This window comes from Borostomias antarcticus (assembly GCF_949987555.1).
Source record: "Borostomias antarcticus genome assembly, chromosome: 8".
NCBI classification, from domain to species: Eukaryota; Metazoa; Chordata; class Actinopteri; order Stomiiformes; family Stomiidae; genus Borostomias; species Borostomias antarcticus.
This window is the reverse complement of record NC_140241.1, coordinates 5223332-5239307: the sequence shown is the minus strand read 5'-3', so window position 1 is coordinate 5239307 and position 15976 is coordinate 5223332. Positions and strand designations below refer to the sequence as shown.

Genomic DNA, 15976 nt, shown 5'->3' with positions numbered 1-15976 from the left:
AGCCTGTCCAGGCTGGTTCTGGGGCAGGGCAGGGAGGAGGCACACGCACACGGACGCACACACACACACACGCGCACACACACACTGGGAGGCCAGACGGGCGGGGGGGGGGGGACCCCGTGAGAAAACATGGAACGTGGAACGGTTTCCTTTTACAAGCAGCCCTGAACGTTCTCCCACCATCGTTGTCCTCCTCTCTTACGAGAGCGTCTCCTTTCTGTGGCTGGACAGGTGGCGCTGGGATATACAGAATTCTCCGACTGGGCCCTGATAAGAATGGAGACCGGGATGACACATGCAAATGCAGTTAAAACTAAAAGGATGAGAAATCCCCCGTCTTATCCTATCAAAATACATCAACCTTCAAGGTCTTTCGTCAGGCTGTACTGTAGACCATTCAGTGCCCTCAGCATCATCGCTCTCTTATAAGCCAATGAAGCAGTGACTCATTCTCTCCAGCACGCTGGGGGCAGGCCATATTGCATGTGCACAGTATAATAGGGTAATGATGTTTCAGCCAATCCTGTTTCCTCAGAATTCCATTTCCTCTCTAATTCACTTAAAACTTTTTTTTTTTTAAACTGAAAATACAATTGAAGGATTTGTGCCATCTGTATCTTCCTTCTGATTGCATCAGCATAGAGAATGTTTCCCTCAGAGGGGCAGATATTCTGTTATGTTTAAGATTAAAGATCTTTTGTATGACCTCAACTGCTGCGTTATACATACTGTATAGGTGCACCTGATCATTGAAGGCAATGTATTCTACTCACAAGTTATTAAATAATGAACACAAACATGCTTTGATGCCCGACTCACATTTATCAAGTTGGAATGAACACTTTTGTATGGGATTCTTGTTGGACTGCTGCTAGTAATGTATATGATCAGGTTGCACAACATCGATTGTGTATGTTTCACGTTCCAGCAAAATATCCAACAACCAGGAATGGTGCTCGGTGAGCACAGACCTCCGCTCATGAATTAATTTTGTGGCTCAGCGCACATGTGCATACGAACAGGATATGTTTGGTATTGCTCTGATAGTGGCTCTGTGACCTTCACATGTCCAGACATGGTCGTTTCAATTCAAAAAGACAAAAAAAATGAATGGAGGTGAATGGTCAGCCGTGATTTGGATCCCCTCTGAAATTGAATGGGTTCTAAGTTGGCCCAATGGGTTCTAAGTTGGTCCAATCAGTAAACACACGCCACTGAAAACTTTACCTCTCGCCCAGCTGTGGCTGGGGTGGAGGTAATTATCTCCACCAGCATCACCTGTAGTATCTGAACGCTGAACAACTGGTGCAACACCTCTACTATCCAAACCTTGGTACTACACACCCTGTGTGATATATACCGCACGCCTAAACGAGCCCCAACCATTTCACATTTCACATAATAATATTCTCAGAGCCTGTGATTAGTCCTTGCCTGCAGAAACCCAATTTGAGGGTCTATGTTTTCTGTCTATAGACGACAGCACGTATTAGCAGAGCTTATTCCATTACCTCAGACATTAACTGCTCAATGAGGCTTTTCTGGCGCTGTGGTGGGTTTACATGTGGACTGACAAGTACATGCTGCGTGTGTGAGACCAGCTGGAACATTAGGTCTTGGTATAACACTGTATCTAGCATTTGTCTCTCTGTTTTTACCCTGTCTGCTTCAATGTGCTGCCTCTTAGGAAAGCCCTTCAACTGTACCGGCAAACGGCTGATGCAGAAAGAAGCAAAAAAGAGAAATGCCACTCCCCTCGGGCTGGCGGTCTTTTCTTCATTTACTCTGCAGTGCGCACACATTTATCTCTTGATTCCAGGACCAAACCCAGTGGGCGCCTGTGCCTAGAGTCGATGGTGTGTGTGTGTGTGTGTGTGTGTGTGTGTGTGTGTGTGTGTGTGTGTGTGTGTGTGTGTGTGTGTGTGTGTAGCCTACAGTCTCCAAACATTTCTGTCCAGATCTTAGCTCCTGATGAGGGCTCTTCCTCAGTGAGCTAGGAACCTCAGGGCACCAGGGTGCATAATGAATACAAATACAGCCTAGCCCTGCATACTGTACCTCATATAGCTCTGGACGTTGGGCTACTCTCACTGGAGCCCGATGAGTGCAGCCAAGGGAGGGAGAGGTTCACAGGAAGTATGGCCTGGCAGCGCCTGTCTGAACCCACCGGTATCCCAGAGGTCTCTGCAAACTGAATTTGTTGATGAAAGCTGTATGTGTCCCAAATCAGCTGTTGCTCAAATAAACAAATCTTTGTTGTGGAGGGGGGGGGGGTGCTTGATCACAGCTGATCACAAGTTCCTCTCTTAAACCTACTGCAGACGTTTACAGTGCAAAAGGTACGGAGTGCCTTGTATGAAGTGTCGCAAAATAGTTCTGTTTCAAATAGAGCTTTTGTTTCAGCATTTGGTTTCGGATGGCAATACATTTTTCAGGAGAGCATACTGAGACTGGTAAGATCGTTAAACCCTGTACTTCCCATTTCGGAAAAGCACATTCATTGTACTTTTTGCATGTCACTGACCCTGTTGATTTCCATTGTAGCCGAGTGTGCACCTGCAGAACAACTGTAGATCAAAACTGAGGTGATCAGGGACATTTAATAGTATCTACATGTCAGCTTCATGTAAGACAGACTGAGAATAGACCCTAAAGTCCAAAATAGTGAACCTATCCTTTAAATCACACCTGCCTTGTCAATGTTGTTGAAGTCACCGATTCTAAGGAAAACATCTCAAATAATTTCCTTTATCGAATGAATGAACATTCCCTCTCTGAGACAAATTAGTAAAGCACTAACCTTGTGTGCTAACAATGACCCACTTTTATAGGCAGAGGAATTCACACTGATACCGCCTTAATTCTGGCATTCTGCCTCACTGCATGTCTTTGACTAAAGCATTTCAACAGGACTACTTCTGAGAACTAGGCTCTTTGTAGAACTGCGATGCCCACTGCACATGTTTCATTCATGAGATTCTCTTTCATGTTTAAAATAGTTGGCTTAGGCTGGTATTCAATGCTTTTTTTTTCAGTAAAATGAGGCTGACATTGACAAAGTTAATTTTCTTTCAGTAGGCTATCACAGAGACGTTCCAGAACATTCCTAATCTCATCCAACAGGCCAGGAAGGCCCAGTGGATCTGAGGACCAGTAAATTGAACAGAACTTCATATCACAGTTTCTCACTAGCGTTCTGAAACTGGCAGGTCTGGAACCGGACAGCTCAGAGTGTCATTGACCCCTGCTGGCCATGAGTTACACTACAGCTACAGAACAACCCAACAACCTAGATGTTTGAATGAAGCTCAGCTATAGATCTTTATCCCATCACCCCCCCACTCTTTCCTCTCTCCTCTTGCCCCCCTATCTCTCTCTCTCTCTCTCTCTCTCTGTGTGTGTGTGTGTGTGTGTGTGTGTGTGTGTGTGTGTGTGTGTGTGTGTGTGTGTGTGCTGGAGGCAGCACTATCTCATGATTAATCTTGGCCTGGGCTTCACCTGTGCTTCTATTTCTGAGCCTGCTGTATTCTCTCCCGTCGTGGAAGTGCAAGCTCAGGACGCTCCAGGGGCACGTCAGCAGAATCTCTAATGCCACTTTGGGGACCATCCTGGAAAATTCCCCATTAATTAATATGCAAGGTCCTCACGGTCATAATCAAGTCACAAGGCAGTCTATTCTCTGGGGCCGAATCAAATTGTAACATGAAGTCATGAAGGTTAAAATGGTGACTTTATTTATGGATCTAATAGGTTGTGACTGGGTGGGGGTCGAAATATGAGATTAGTTTGATGCCTGGGGAGCTGACTCCAATATGAGGCTTAAATCCACAGTGATATTCAAGAGCACAGGTATGGGGTTGGGAGTAACTAGCTTAGCATAATTAGGTTAGTGTCACTAAAACTAGGTCCACATAAAACTGAATTCCAAATACAAATGAATCATCATGCATATTTATTAATAACAGTGACAGAGACCAACAAGGGCGCAGTGGGAAGGACAATACTGTGAATCAATGAGACATCACAGGAAAATATGCTATAAAAACAAATATATTGTAATGTGGTGCTGGTTGCATGACACAATATTTCAACTTTGATGATCTAGTGTTTCCACTGTACATGAAGGAGATAATGCTTACATATAGTAGATGAGAGAAAAGTCCAAGTCAGTTTTCAAGCACAGTTGTCTTGTAATGAGGTGAGGTAAGGTCATGTTTGGTTTATATACAGTAGAACTACAGTATAACAACACAGGATGCATAGTCTAATCTAAAACAATACTGTCTGAATTAATTCTCATACAGACCTATCAGCATGTTAAACAATCACTGATTTCAAACATGTCACAAATGTATAAATCTGGTTGTTATAAGTGTGTGAAACCGCATCAATATCACTCTGTTTCTAAGTGAAGGAAAAACTAACAATTTGGAAGCTATTTTCAGTTATCTGAGTACACAAGCAATTATTGTCATTTTGATTAACATGTGTATAAAGAGATCTGATTTCAGTGCGCTGTCGTTTTGTATTGTCATGATGGTTTTACCACCCGGATCCAAGTGACTTAACCTGATTTATTGGTTTGCGTCCGGATACGCTCCATTGATACGCTTTGAAAGCTCGGCACATGTTTGCCTGATTCATCCACATAGAAACAGACCAGGAGAAGATCTACACCACCTCCTTCCTCTTCTGTCCATCAAGGGCGGGAGGTCTCCTTGCTCTCTTGTTCCGTTGCTGACAATCTGACACCAAGTTCCCTTTCGTTTCCTTTTAGGACATCCTGGATTATTTCCAAGTGGACGGATCAGTAACATGAATGCCACTTGTTAAAGCCCTGTATATATCTCTGTTTTCACCCGCGAGCTCTTTTCTGTGTGAAGGGTCAAAGAAATACGTCAATCCATCAGTTTCTCCGATTCTAAAAGCGGTGTGTGTGTGTGTGTGTGGGGGGGGGGACTCTTGCGGTGTTCCAGAGCAGTTGGGAGGGGCCTCTGCCTCAACGCGGGCCTCTGTTCGCTCAGGAGACATCTTCTCGCGGTGGAGGTGACGCCGCGTCGCTCCTATAGCCACATCAACTCATACGCAGAAGGGAAAGGGTGTGGCCCCTACTCTACCGTATTTCACCTGAGTTCTGGCGTGCTGCCGTGACGGTCGGCCACGCCGGGGGGGCGAGCGACCACGGTGGGAGACAGACCTGCCGTGTTCGTGCTGAAATGAATGACTGAATGGTGAGTGGTCTGTTGTGATTGCGTTGTTGCCTAGCAATATGACCGCCAAGGGAGCGGGATTGTGTGTGTGTGTGGGGTGGGATGGGGGGGGGGGTGGGGGGGCATTCATTTCACAGGCGCAGAGTGGAGCCTGTGTCACGCGAGTGTCACATGCCCGCATGGGTGTCTTACTTGTGTTAATTTTTACGTGTTGCGACGGGGTTTTCTCTTGGCTTTGCGCGCGTACAGGAAGTACATGGTGTGTCCGGTGGTGATGAACAAGACGGAGATGAGGACCAGGATGCCGAAGTGCTGTGGCTGGGGCGCGGAGATGACCATGATGAAGTGGAGCAGGTCCATCAGGTAGTTCATGGAGCTCTGGACGCCGTTGACCACGCCCCTCTCCGACTCGCAGATGTTCTCTTGTAGGAGCTGAGTCACCGTCAGGTCGAAGGACCACAGACCTGGAACACACACACGTGTACGGTAACACACACACACACGCGCAAACACACACAACGGACGCGACGCACATCCCACGCGCACGACAGAATCCGTAGACCACACAGGGACACGGGGTCAAAAGCTGCTGCTGTGACGGTCAAACCGCACGGCTCTAATTCTCCGGCTTCACGGTCTGACGACTCACCGACGCGCGCCGTGATGACGCCCAGGAAGAGCAAGATGATGGAGGTGTAGGACGCCGGCGCCGTGCCCGACGGCACGTTCTCAAACAGAACCGTGTTGTTGGTCCAGTGGATGGACGAGCGGTCGGGCAGCAGCGGCTGGTTGCTGCCCACCCCCCTCAGCGGGTAGTTGTGCTTCGCCCGCTGGCCCGCCATACCGCCGCCAGCCTCCGCCGACTCGTTGGCGTCGCTGGCGTCGAAGAACGGCGCCAGCAGGCTGAGGTCCATGGGGCTGCCGGGGGCGAAGACGGAGCACACGCACAGCAGCAGGCAGCCCAGGTGGAGGCAGCTGGAGATGACCCCGGTGTTGACCAGACCGTAGGCCTTGCGCAGCTTGGTGAACATGACCGTGCCCATCAGGCCCGTGATGGCCGACACGCCCATCAGCACGCTGAGCAGCGAGCCGCTGATCCCCTGCGTGTAGGCGTAGCCCGTGGTGATGCAGTCGAAGCCCAGCACCGTGGTGTAGAGGAAGGCCAGGCCCATGCCGGCCAGGAAGACGGGCTGGCGGTAGTAGGCGGTCCAGCCGTCTTTGCAGGTGCTCAGGAGCCAGCGGAAGCGCTGGAGGCACAGCGGCAGGTTGGTGATCTCCTTCAGGTTCAGGTTGAGGCTCAGCTCGCGGTTGTCCTCCGCCAGGGCCGGGATCTCCCTGACCTCGTCCTCCCCTGAGGGGGAAACAAAGAAACAATCATCCATCATTCACTCCAGGTTACCAGGAACACCGGGCGTGCGGTATCAAACACCTAAAAAACATTCTTATCAACTGAGTGTTTGTATTGTATGCACTGCGCTGCAGATTGTTTTATTAAAGGCCTACTTCAAAAGCACTGATGCACATTGACCGTGCCATAGTGCTCAGGCCCTACCTTGCGACCTCCTCCTCCTCACCCCTCTCTGCAGGCACGCCTCCTCCAGCTCCACGCCCGGGGGTTTGACCGACAGGGCGGGGACGATGCGGTAGACGCGGGACAGGAAGATGAACTCCACTATGAGGGACACTAGGTTCCAGCCCAGGATGAAGCCACAGCCAACCACGTTAGAGGCCAGGGTCATGACCTGTCCCACGGCTAGCGGCGCCAGGATGTTGGTGACCTGGTCAATCCGCCGCATGGTAGCATTCATGCCTTCATCAGAATCAAATAACGGTACAGGGGTTGATTTCGCTGTGGTGACACTAAGGAATGTCAGTGTGTTCGCAGGGCTTGATAAAATATCGACTTATGTTACAGTATCCACTCGAGCGCCAAAAAGACCATTATATTTTGGAAAATATTATGTTAAAGGAGTAGTTTGGTATTTAGCATTATATTGTAAGCCCTGTTATAAGGTTATTTACGATCATATACAATGGTCCATTTACAAATTTTGACAGACTTTGCACTCTTGAGATATTAGTGCTGCAGGCACTGTTCTGTAGGTAGTACACAATGAATCTCTATGGGCATGTACATGCACATGCCCATAGAGATCCATTGCACATAGAGATTCATTGTTTACTTAGTTTTGACTTCAGCAATGAGCACTATTATCTCAAAGTGCAAAGTCTGTCAACACTTTTATATGGGCCGTTGTATATGATGTAAATAACCTTATAACAGGGCTTCTGAATACCAAACTACTCTTATAAATGTATGTACTACATCCATCATATAACACACTACAAACGTCCTTGTAACTCTGAGAAACCAGCCAGGACGACGCGGTCTGCGGCGCGTCTCAGTCTCACCGGCGAGGTGGCCGCGGTTGTAGCCGGTGATAACCACTATCCAGTCCCTCTGAATGGCGATGGTCAGCGCCGTGCTTGCGAGGTTAGCCACATCTGCCAGGACGATCACCACCGTATAACAAACCACCTTGTGTAAGTTTTGTGATGCAACATGTTACTACGCGTGACAGCACAGAGCAGCGAAACGCTCAGCAGCAGCACAGACAACATGGACACAGTGAGGGCAATATGGAAACAACAGCTACGGTCACAGCACATAACTCTCCAGTCTTATTTTTAAAGCAGAATATATAAAAATATAGCATATTTTTGAGGTGATATTAAAGGTGTAGTAGGCTACAGTTTCTAGGGGGTTAATCAAAAGTGCAGTAGACTAATAGTTGCTAGGGGGGTTACAGTAAGTGTACTCACGGTCAACCATCCATCCCAAATCTGCTCAATCCACTTTTTGTATGAGAACACCAACATGAGCACAATACTACACACCGTCACTGAAATGTTCTGAATGAAGAGCGATGCATGTGCCACTAAAACAAAGGAAGAGAAAGACTGTTCAAACTCCCAAAATGATCAGGTCACTTGGGATAACTTGGCAATAACTCTTCAACACCAACTAACACACTGTAGGCCTATAGACTACTGTCGTATTTTCAGATAGTATCTGATATCAAGTTATCAAGCCCTTTAGTTGAGGATAACATTATTGATCTCTACCTTTGTTCCTGGGATTGCGGTCGACCCAGTCTCCAATCAGAGCCCCGAAAAGGAGCACTGACCCGGCCACCACCAGGCCAAACACTGCGGTCAGCAGCAGATTACGACCGTACAACTCAATCAGGAACACAGAGATGGCAAAGTGCCACATGCGGTCACCCTATTGGATGGAATCAACTATTTTAGTAGCAGAAGAGCTTAGTATTGCCAGCAGTATTTGTACTTCCTAATTTTCTTCCGGGAATAAACTTACAGTGTCTGTGCATTCTACCATGTATTGCTGTGCTATACAGTAAAAGGCTTCTTACCCACATTGACAGTGCTCCGCTGACATAGATCAGGAACTTGGGACCCTTGAGGTAGATGAGGGCTGACCCTGAGTGAGTTAGGGGGGGAAATACAACACTGAGAATTGGTCTGACGTGGTACTGGGCGAAGGAATGGTGCCAATGCCACGTTTGCGTATTACTGCATCTCAGTCTCACCTGGTATACTCCTGGCCTTCCTGGCCCTGGCCTCTCTCAGGTCATCAGACTCAAACTCCACCACCACCCCTCCACACTGGGGAGCGTCTGCTCGCAGGGACATGGCCTGCGGAGGTCATAGGTCATAGGTCATCAAACTACTCAACCACCGATCATTCATGTCTGGTTTTCTCTCATCAACTAAATTATTTTACATGTCCGACAGAAAGTGACATTGGACGTTCATGCCAATGGATCAAACAAATAGTCTACAGCAGTAGAGTATAGTTCTATATCTTTACACCTTGTAGAGTACTGTCAGTATTTACCAACCAGAGAGACCTACAGTATGGAGCACTTATTACTGGGCATTTCCTCATTCACATACCAGGGGGCCATTCTAGAAAACATCACCAAACAGAGGGCAAATAGTTTACTCAGCCATGAAAAAGGTTGCATAATTGTTGCTATCTTTGGTGTTTTGTCGCTATCCTGAAGGTATTCTATGGGGCGTGTTGCTATCTTTAACATAAACAGAGCCAGCTTTGTCCTATTCCTCAAACTCAACAGCAGGGCCATCTGGAAGTGCCCTGACCTTCAACCTGCACCTTTGAGACCTTTCAGACTTGTTGACCACTGAGAGACATAGTACTGTACTATTTTACAATAAATTTACTGTCAATTAATGCATTTTACAGGAACCATAGACGATTTAAGTAGGAGATTGAAGTTGTTTGTGTTCAATATTCCCTCCATATTCAGTTACATTTAAAATGGCCCCCAGATCATCCAAACATTTCACAATCTCTAATACGAAAAGATTAATTAAAACAAAGGAAATATATTTCAAGCCACTATACAGTTTAAACAAAAAACACAATAAATCCAAAAAAGTGTCTGTAAATTACCTAAACTACAGTGCGATGATTCCAGAATAAAAATAAATTAAAAAAAACTCCAAAAAAAGGCTACTAATCATTACATCAAGACATGCCAAACATTCCTCACCTTTGCTCTGACGTTACAGGAAATCCTTGTTGACGTTCCTTGATGATGTGTCTTTTTCCATGTATCCTAAATTAGGATGCCACTCTTTCCTGAGAGCTGGAATTCACGCTATAGTAGTCTGAAAGGCTTGATAACATCAGTGTGTGTAAAAAGTGCACCATTGTATGAAAGTGCCAGAAAAGCAGAACGGGCACTGGGAAAACAAAGGGCGCCAGCATATTCCACAGCACGTGGCAGTGAGAGGACAATATCACCGTCCACCCATACTACATAAAAGACAACTGTGTAACTCGTATGACTCAAACACACACATGCGCATAGACATATATACATACTTTCTCTCTCCCTCTCTCTCTCTCTATTCCTCCCTCTCTCTCTTTCTCTCTGTCACACACGCACACACATAAACGCACACATAAATGCACACACACACACACACGCTTGTACACTGGGGAGGTCACTTGAGCCACTGCATGTCCTTAATATAACAACATAAAGTGTAACAGTTTATAATACATGAACATCAAAAATAATATTTCATATGAAAGAATATTAAACAATCAATAACCAAATATTTGGTTGAATGACCATTCAGGAATTGTGTGTATTATATGGTCAGCATTACTAATGGAAAACATAGTTATCAGCCTTTAAACCAATATTGACACACGGAATCAGGCGGAAAGGAGCTCTATGTTCTGTATTTAATCACAGTCTCTGGTTTTCTGTTATTTAGATAACATACAACTGACAACAACACTACAGCCAGGGGTTCAACATCTGCCACCAATAACAAGCCACATCCAGAGCAGTGTTAAACACTGAAAATACAAAAATGCAAATTGCACAAAGCAATACAGTATCTACAAATCTGAGCGTTCGTTGTCATATGGATTAGTACTGAGTCGGTCCATGAGGCGCTTCTTCAGCAGACATGTGAGTCTGTAGAGTGCCACCAGGGGGATGGAGACGCAGGGGAGGGTGGACAGCAGCACACACACCACAAACGCCCAGCGGGGGTACGGCTGCACGTCCGCCATGGGGAAATCCACCTGCACAGAGACATTACATTACACAGGGACACAGACAGACAGACAGACAGACAGACAGACAGACAGATAGGTAGATAGATAGATAGATAGATAGATAGATAGATAGATAGATAGATAGATAGATAGATAGATAGATAGATAGATAGATAGATAGATAGATAGATAGATAGATAGATAGATAGATAGATAGATAGATAGATAGATAGATAGATAGATAGATAGATAGATAGATAGATAGATAGATAGATGGACGGACACAGACAGACAAACAAACAGACAGACTACCACAGTTACATTATTGGTCTTTCTTCAAAAAGAACACATCTTCATCTATCTTCAGTCATTGCTGGCTGGCGTCTGGTCTAAACTGGTTATCGCAAGGTATAAATGCACAACATCTTACATAGTCAGGGTTCCAGGTATCATAGGTGGCTTGTGTTTCCGCCTGGATCACAACATAAGCCAGGAAGATCACCAGAAGCATCAGGGGGCTGATGACCCGCCAGGTGACATGCCAGAAGATGTTCGGCCTTCGTCCTGTCATCCACTGAATGTCATCACTGAACCTGGACACGGGGAAACACTTTTTAATATGCTACTATAGCTCAACAGTAAAGCTTATTAGAGAAAAATGGTCATACCTGTTTATCCCATAGACGTATACCACAGCAATTATCTCAAAGAAAGCAATGATGAGTAGTGGCAAGGATCCTACATAGTTGTTGAAGATCCCAAGCCAGTAGTTCCCAGAGCCCATGGTGAAGATCAGAGCCATGGCGAAGGAGATGAGACATATACACCCTGAGACACCAGGATAGGGAAATGTCAAAACAGTTATAATCTCTGATTACAATCAGTGCTGAATTCAGTCTTGATTTCCTCATGTTTAGTAAAATCTGTACTGTATAATTGTAATTGTCTAATAACTATACAGTAGTAACTGATGTAAAGTGCTCCTACAAATCTTACACTGTACCTGTGAAAATTTCTTTGGGCATCCACTTAGGCACCATTTGCATGTCCAGCAGAGGTGTCAGGACCCCTTCCAGACTGCCAAACATGGAGGACAGGCCCAGACTAAAGAGCATGACGAAGAAGAGCACAGCCCATACCTGGGAGCCTGGCATCTTTATCACAGCCTCCGTGAACACGATGAAGGCCAGCCCTGTTCCAGAGGCACTCTGGACAGACACACACACACACACACACACACACACACACACACACACACACACACACACACACACACACACACACACAAACTGAGGAACATCACAGCAACAGGACCAATTGGAAAGTTTCAAGGAGAATGTAATACCTGGCTCAGGAAGGCCTGAAGGCTACAGGTCCTCAGATTTAGCCCTGCAACTTCATAGGGGTGTGTTGCGTTCAAGTGTGTCAGCCAATCAGCATAGTTTTCAAGTGTTATGTTCTGATCGCCAATGCTGAATTCATTTGTCAAAAGCATTATGTTTCTGTAAAATTGTAAAACGTAACAAAAACAAACATCATCAGCTTCCGGTTTGATCATCATGGATGTGAATCTCTCACCCGGCATTGAAGAGTAACATACCCATTCCGGCAATCATCATAGTTTTCATTTGCCTTGAACCCAAGAATGGCAAAGATAGGAATTGAGGCGTAGATCGACGTAGCACTGTTGACAAACCCCACTATAAGGGCATCTCGTTCACAGTTATTCCTGGTGATGGACAAGAATTGTATGGTTTTTACACATTGTGCGCTTGTCTTTTAATGAGTAATATAAGCGCATACAATATTTGTGTATTTTGCACTCTTACTTCTGAGGATTGTAACTGGAAAATGCAATAAGTCCCCCGAATGCCAGTGATAAGGAGAAGAAGATTTGCGTGGCAGCGTCTAACCACACTTTCGGATTTTTCAGTGTATCCCACTGCAATGAGACCAGATTCAAATTGATTGCAATTTCAGGCCACATTTACACTCAAATGTTTTCACTTTAAAACAGCATCTTAAAACAAGACTTTTCAAAATTCTCTGTTTCAGGGGCTCGGAAATTCCACAGTAGTGTGGACACTAGGTGTAAACGTAGCAAATGTTGTGGGTTTTAAGACGAAAATGTAGTAGTGTAAAAGTAGCCTGAGGTACTATTGTAAGGTGATAAGACACATCCTCTTAGTACACATGGCATACTGTATACAGCATGTTGTTCTTTCTCTATCTGTACTACATAAAACAAGAAAGTTAATAGATAAATACATATTGTTCCTATGTAATTACCTAGTAATTATTACGTAAGATAAAGCATGGCCCAACATCAAGCACAGTAAGTGAACCACAGTGTGGTGGGCTGCAATGTGTTTGAAGGCATTACTGTGTAGAGTTTTCTCACATCGGGAGTAAAGAGATACACCAGGCCATCGGTCGCCCCAGGCAGAGTCAGGGCCCTGATCAAGAAGATGGTCAGCACAAGGTATGGGAATGTAGCTGTCACATACACCGCCTGATGAAAAAAACACCATCGACTGATCACACTCATGTTTTTAAGACTCTATGGAGGTTAGGGTTAACCATTATATATGGGTACTCTGTCAAGTTAGATTGTGTGATATGGATAGTGTAAACATTTGAGATGGCTAGGTTGAGCATTACATTAAGTTGTAATACTCAACCTAGTGAAATGATAACTCACCTTTCCAATGGTCTCAATGCCCCGTATGAAACAAATATAGACAATACCCCAGGCTGTAGCCAGGGATATCACCAGCCACCACTGTAAGGACCCACTGGTCTCAATGTTGGGTGTTATGTTGAGTGTTTTACGATACCAGAAGTAGTTCACTGCTGTGCTCTTCTCACATTCACTCACATAACCTGTATCAAGCAAAAGTCAACAGTCATTATCACAAACAACACAAAACTAATAGCACCTGCTGTCTAGACTATGCGTGGAAAAACCCACTGTGTGGATTTATGATATGCATTGAGATTATGAGGGAGGAATTTACCAGTGAGGTTGTGGTTAAGTGGACATTCGCTCCAGGGTAGTGGGTTCTGGAAAGAATTAAAGAAATACCAGAGTACCCAGGCCAGGATGGTGTTGTAGAATAGACCCACCAGGAAGGACACGATCATGGAGGCAGCACCTGTACACATGTTAAAGAAGGTGTGTGTGTGCGCGCGTGTGTGTGAACTGTTTGTGTAAAAAAAAAAAAGAGTATGAAATTTGTGTAATGTGTAGCTAAGCTATTGTGTCATCGCAAATATATTTGAAGGTTCTCCATTATTTTCAGAATACAGAATATATGTGTACATACTATATGTTTTGTGTTAAAAGATAATTAAGATTTGATGAGTTGCTGAGCCTTCCCACCTAAACCTCCTAGATACGGTGAGATAGAGTTCCAAACTCCAATGCTTCCCATGCGGAGTCTTTGTCCGATGGCCAACTCCATGTACAGCAGAGGAAGGCCCTCAAACACCAGGGCAATGAGATACGGTATCAGGAAAGCCCCTTTGAAGAAAACAGATGAGTGGTTATAATTGCATTGTTTTTGCTCATTCCTACAACTAGTCAACATCAAAAGGGTATTTCTTTAGCTCACGGCCGGTGTTTTCGTATGAGGACGTTTCATTATTTGCTCTCTTCTATCAGAAGCTGTACTGCAGAGAGGTTACAGTAGCAAAGCAAACATTTGTTTGTTCATTTTTTTGTTCTGGGTGCAAGTCACTCCTAATTTAATGATAGTGTGGTGCATGCCCTTTAAGTCCTCTCTATTATTTGTGTTATTCTCAAATGGGGGGGGGGGTTGTTTCGTAGATCATTAACAGTAATATGGGATCCATTAAAAAGTAATGCATAATCTCACTCAATTTAAATGTTGCTGTGTTCCAGCCCAACCCCCCCCCCCCCAACAAAAAGCTATAACACAAGACTCAACATTATTTTATCTTGATTACAACCATGGCAGTGCTGTACTGTATCTCTTTTACAGGTTAAGGCATCGGTGGCATAATCTCAAACCATATGGAAAGTTTTTCAAAAGTGGCACAAAGATACCTGAAGGTGGAACGCCAAACAAATACAGTATCAAAAATGACATACAGTAGACTAACCCATAGAGGGGATCTCTCTGGTAGTAACCCTTGAAAGATCTACCTATTTCATAATATCCCCTGGCTAACAGACTATAGGCTGGCTTCAGGAAAACAGAAGGGAGCTGTTACCATATGTCTTACCTCCGCCATAGATCTGACACAAGTAAGGAAATCTCCAGACATTACCCAGTCCCACAGCAAAACCTATACAAGTCAGCAGATACTGAGTTTTGTTGTCCCACTGGGGTCGTTCACCCTTTAACTTGACTTCCTCAGCCACATTCTCATCACCGCTCTTCTCCTTGTTATCCATCATCTGCTCTTCGCTCACCTGCTTTGTCCTCTAGTTTTGATAATTTTGCTTAAAGCTGTACTGTACCACTTCTCCAGAGGGAGGAGGAGTTCTGGTACAGTAGACTACGTGTGTCGGCTATATCAACAGAAACCCATTTTAGCTTGACATTAGGAAGCCAGGGAACACAGTCACAGCGTTTTGTTTGATCAAGAGAGCTTGTGTGTAACTTGAATGATATTGTTTATTGGCAGTGGTGGCACACAGAAAGACTTTATAGTAGTAGTAGTAGCTAACACAGGAAGACTTTATACAGTAGCTAACACAGAGAGACTTTATAGTAGTAGCTAACACAGAGAGACTTTACAGTAGTAGCTAACACAGAGAGACTTTACAGTAGTAGCTAACACAGAGATATTTTACAGTAGTAGCTAACACAGAGAGACTTTACAGTAGTAGCTAACACAGGAAGACTTTATACAGTAGCTAACACAGAGAGACTTTACAGTAGTAGCTAACACAGAGAGACTTTACAGTAGTAGCTAACACAGAGATATTTTACAGTAGTAGCTAACACAGAGAGACTTTACAGTAGTAGCTAACACAGAGAGACTTTACAGTAGTACTGTAGCTAACACAGATCATTTACAAGGGGTTTGCATCATGGACATATTTATAATTAGTCTATTTAGAATTTGTCAATTTCCTTTTTTTGCTGTCTTTTCTGTGCAACGTTTCTTTTGA

At 44.8% G+C, this 15976-nt stretch overlaps 2 protein-coding genes across 2 annotated transcripts; both read right to left on the bottom strand.

Annotated features, from left to right (window-relative positions):
• Positions 1-5414: 5414 nt before the first annotated feature.
• Positions 5415-8924, bottom strand: LOC311311997 (ferroportin; the record flags this gene model as incomplete). The annotated part of the gene is made up of 8 exons (XM_084441830.1): positions 5415-5674; positions 5860-6561; positions 6763-7020; positions 7623-7749; positions 8034-8149; positions 8337-8496; positions 8645-8712; positions 8822-8924. 8 exons carry the CDS (start codon positions 8922-8924, stop codon positions 5415-5417), a joined length of 1794 nt encoding a protein of 597 aa, XP_084297956.1.
• Positions 8925-10671: 1747 nt separating this feature from the next.
• Positions 10672-15253, bottom strand: LOC311312183 (sodium-dependent neutral amino acid transporter B(0)AT3-like; the record flags this gene model as incomplete). Its single annotated transcript, XM_084442053.1, has 12 exons — positions 10672-10860; positions 11264-11426; positions 11502-11661; positions 11837-12041; positions 12179-12335; positions 12434-12562; positions 12663-12775; positions 13235-13345; positions 13535-13716; positions 13851-13988; positions 14216-14356; positions 15082-15253. 12 exons carry the CDS (start codon positions 15251-15253, stop codon positions 10672-10674), a joined length of 1860 nt encoding a protein of 619 aa, XP_084298179.1.
• Positions 15254-15976: the final 723 nt, after the last annotated feature.